Below are 1,102 nucleotides of genomic sequence, written 5' to 3'. Positions count from 1 at the left end.
GCCTGCTATGACGGAGGGGCTTTGGTGGGCCACGGGTAATCTGGATTCATTGATGGAGAGGGGGAATAATCTCGGAAAAAGGGCAGATCACAGGAGTCGGGGTACAGCAGATATCCGGAGAACGAGCCGGTGCTCTCGTAGTCGGTGTACACGCCGTTGGTGGTGTTGCTCTTCACCTGCAGCCACACCCGCTGGCCCTCGGTGAGGTGCAGGACGACGCTCTGGCTGGTGGTGGAAAGGTGGGACGTTTCTGTCGCTATCACTACGGGGTTGTGCTCGAGGAACATGCCGACCTTAAGAATCCTGTGGGCGACCGCCAAGTAGAAGGAGAAGACGTAGGTGCCGTTGAAGGGCGCCGTGTAGATGCCCATGTCGGGGTTGAAGTGCCCCTGCCGGTTTGTGAGGACTCTTGGGAAGGCAACGGGCCAGTTTGAACGAGGAAAGGACTCGGTGATACATGCGGAGAATGCTGATTGGATGGCCGGGGAGCAGGGCCCAGGCACCCCCATCAGGCCTATGGGGCCCTGGTCGCCTTTTAGTCCCATGGGGCCCTGCACACCCTGGACACCAATGTCCCCTTTGTCCCCTTTAGTGCCGTCTCTTCCCGGTGTCCCATCAGCGCCGTTGGCCCCGTCTGCGCACTCGCACATCCCCTGCTCACCTTGATCGCCCTTGTGGCCGTCCATCCCGGGGTCGCCGCGCCTACCTTCGTCACCCTTCATTCCCTTCATTCCTTTGGTTCCCATAATTCCCTTGACCCCAGGAAGGCCCCGGGCCCCAGCTGGTCCAGGGGGCCCTTGTGGACCCGGGGGACCCTGGTAGCTGTCGCAGGAGGCAGGGCATGTACCTGATTCTCCCTGAGGGCCCAGTGCTCCAGGTGGACCGTCCAATCCTCGGTCGCCTTTTTCTCCTGGAGACAAATCAAGAATAATGGTATAATCGTTTCTTTATTCTGTGATCATCCTTGACCTTTTTTTTTTTTTAAGATGATTGTTTGGGGGCTTTTTGCCTTATTTTGGAGGACAAGCATGAAAGCGGGAGAGAGAAGCGAAGACATGCAGCAAAGTGCAGAGGCTGGAATCAAACTTGTGGTCACTGCAGC

At 57.7% G+C, this 1,102-nt stretch overlaps 1 protein-coding gene across 1 annotated transcript; it reads right to left on the bottom strand.

The window, feature by feature from the left end:
• Positions 1-5: 5 nt before the first annotated feature.
• On the bottom strand, positions 6-910 carry LOC121964679 (complement C1q tumor necrosis factor-related protein 2-like; the record flags this gene model as incomplete). Its single annotated transcript, XM_042514879.1, has 1 exon — positions 6-910. A coding segment is annotated over one exon (905 nt), but the record flags the coding sequence as incomplete, so codon positions are not given.
• Between the last annotated feature and the right edge of the window lie 192 nt (positions 911-1,102).

This window comes from Plectropomus leopardus, unplaced genomic scaffold (genome assembly GCF_008729295.1).
Source record: "Plectropomus leopardus isolate mb unplaced genomic scaffold, YSFRI_Pleo_2.0 unplaced_scaffold16681, whole genome shotgun sequence".
Classification (NCBI taxonomy): domain Eukaryota; kingdom Metazoa; phylum Chordata; class Actinopteri; order Perciformes; family Serranidae; genus Plectropomus; species Plectropomus leopardus.
The sequence above is the reverse complement of the archived record's forward strand: the minus strand, read 5'-3'. Positions and strand labels throughout refer to the sequence as shown.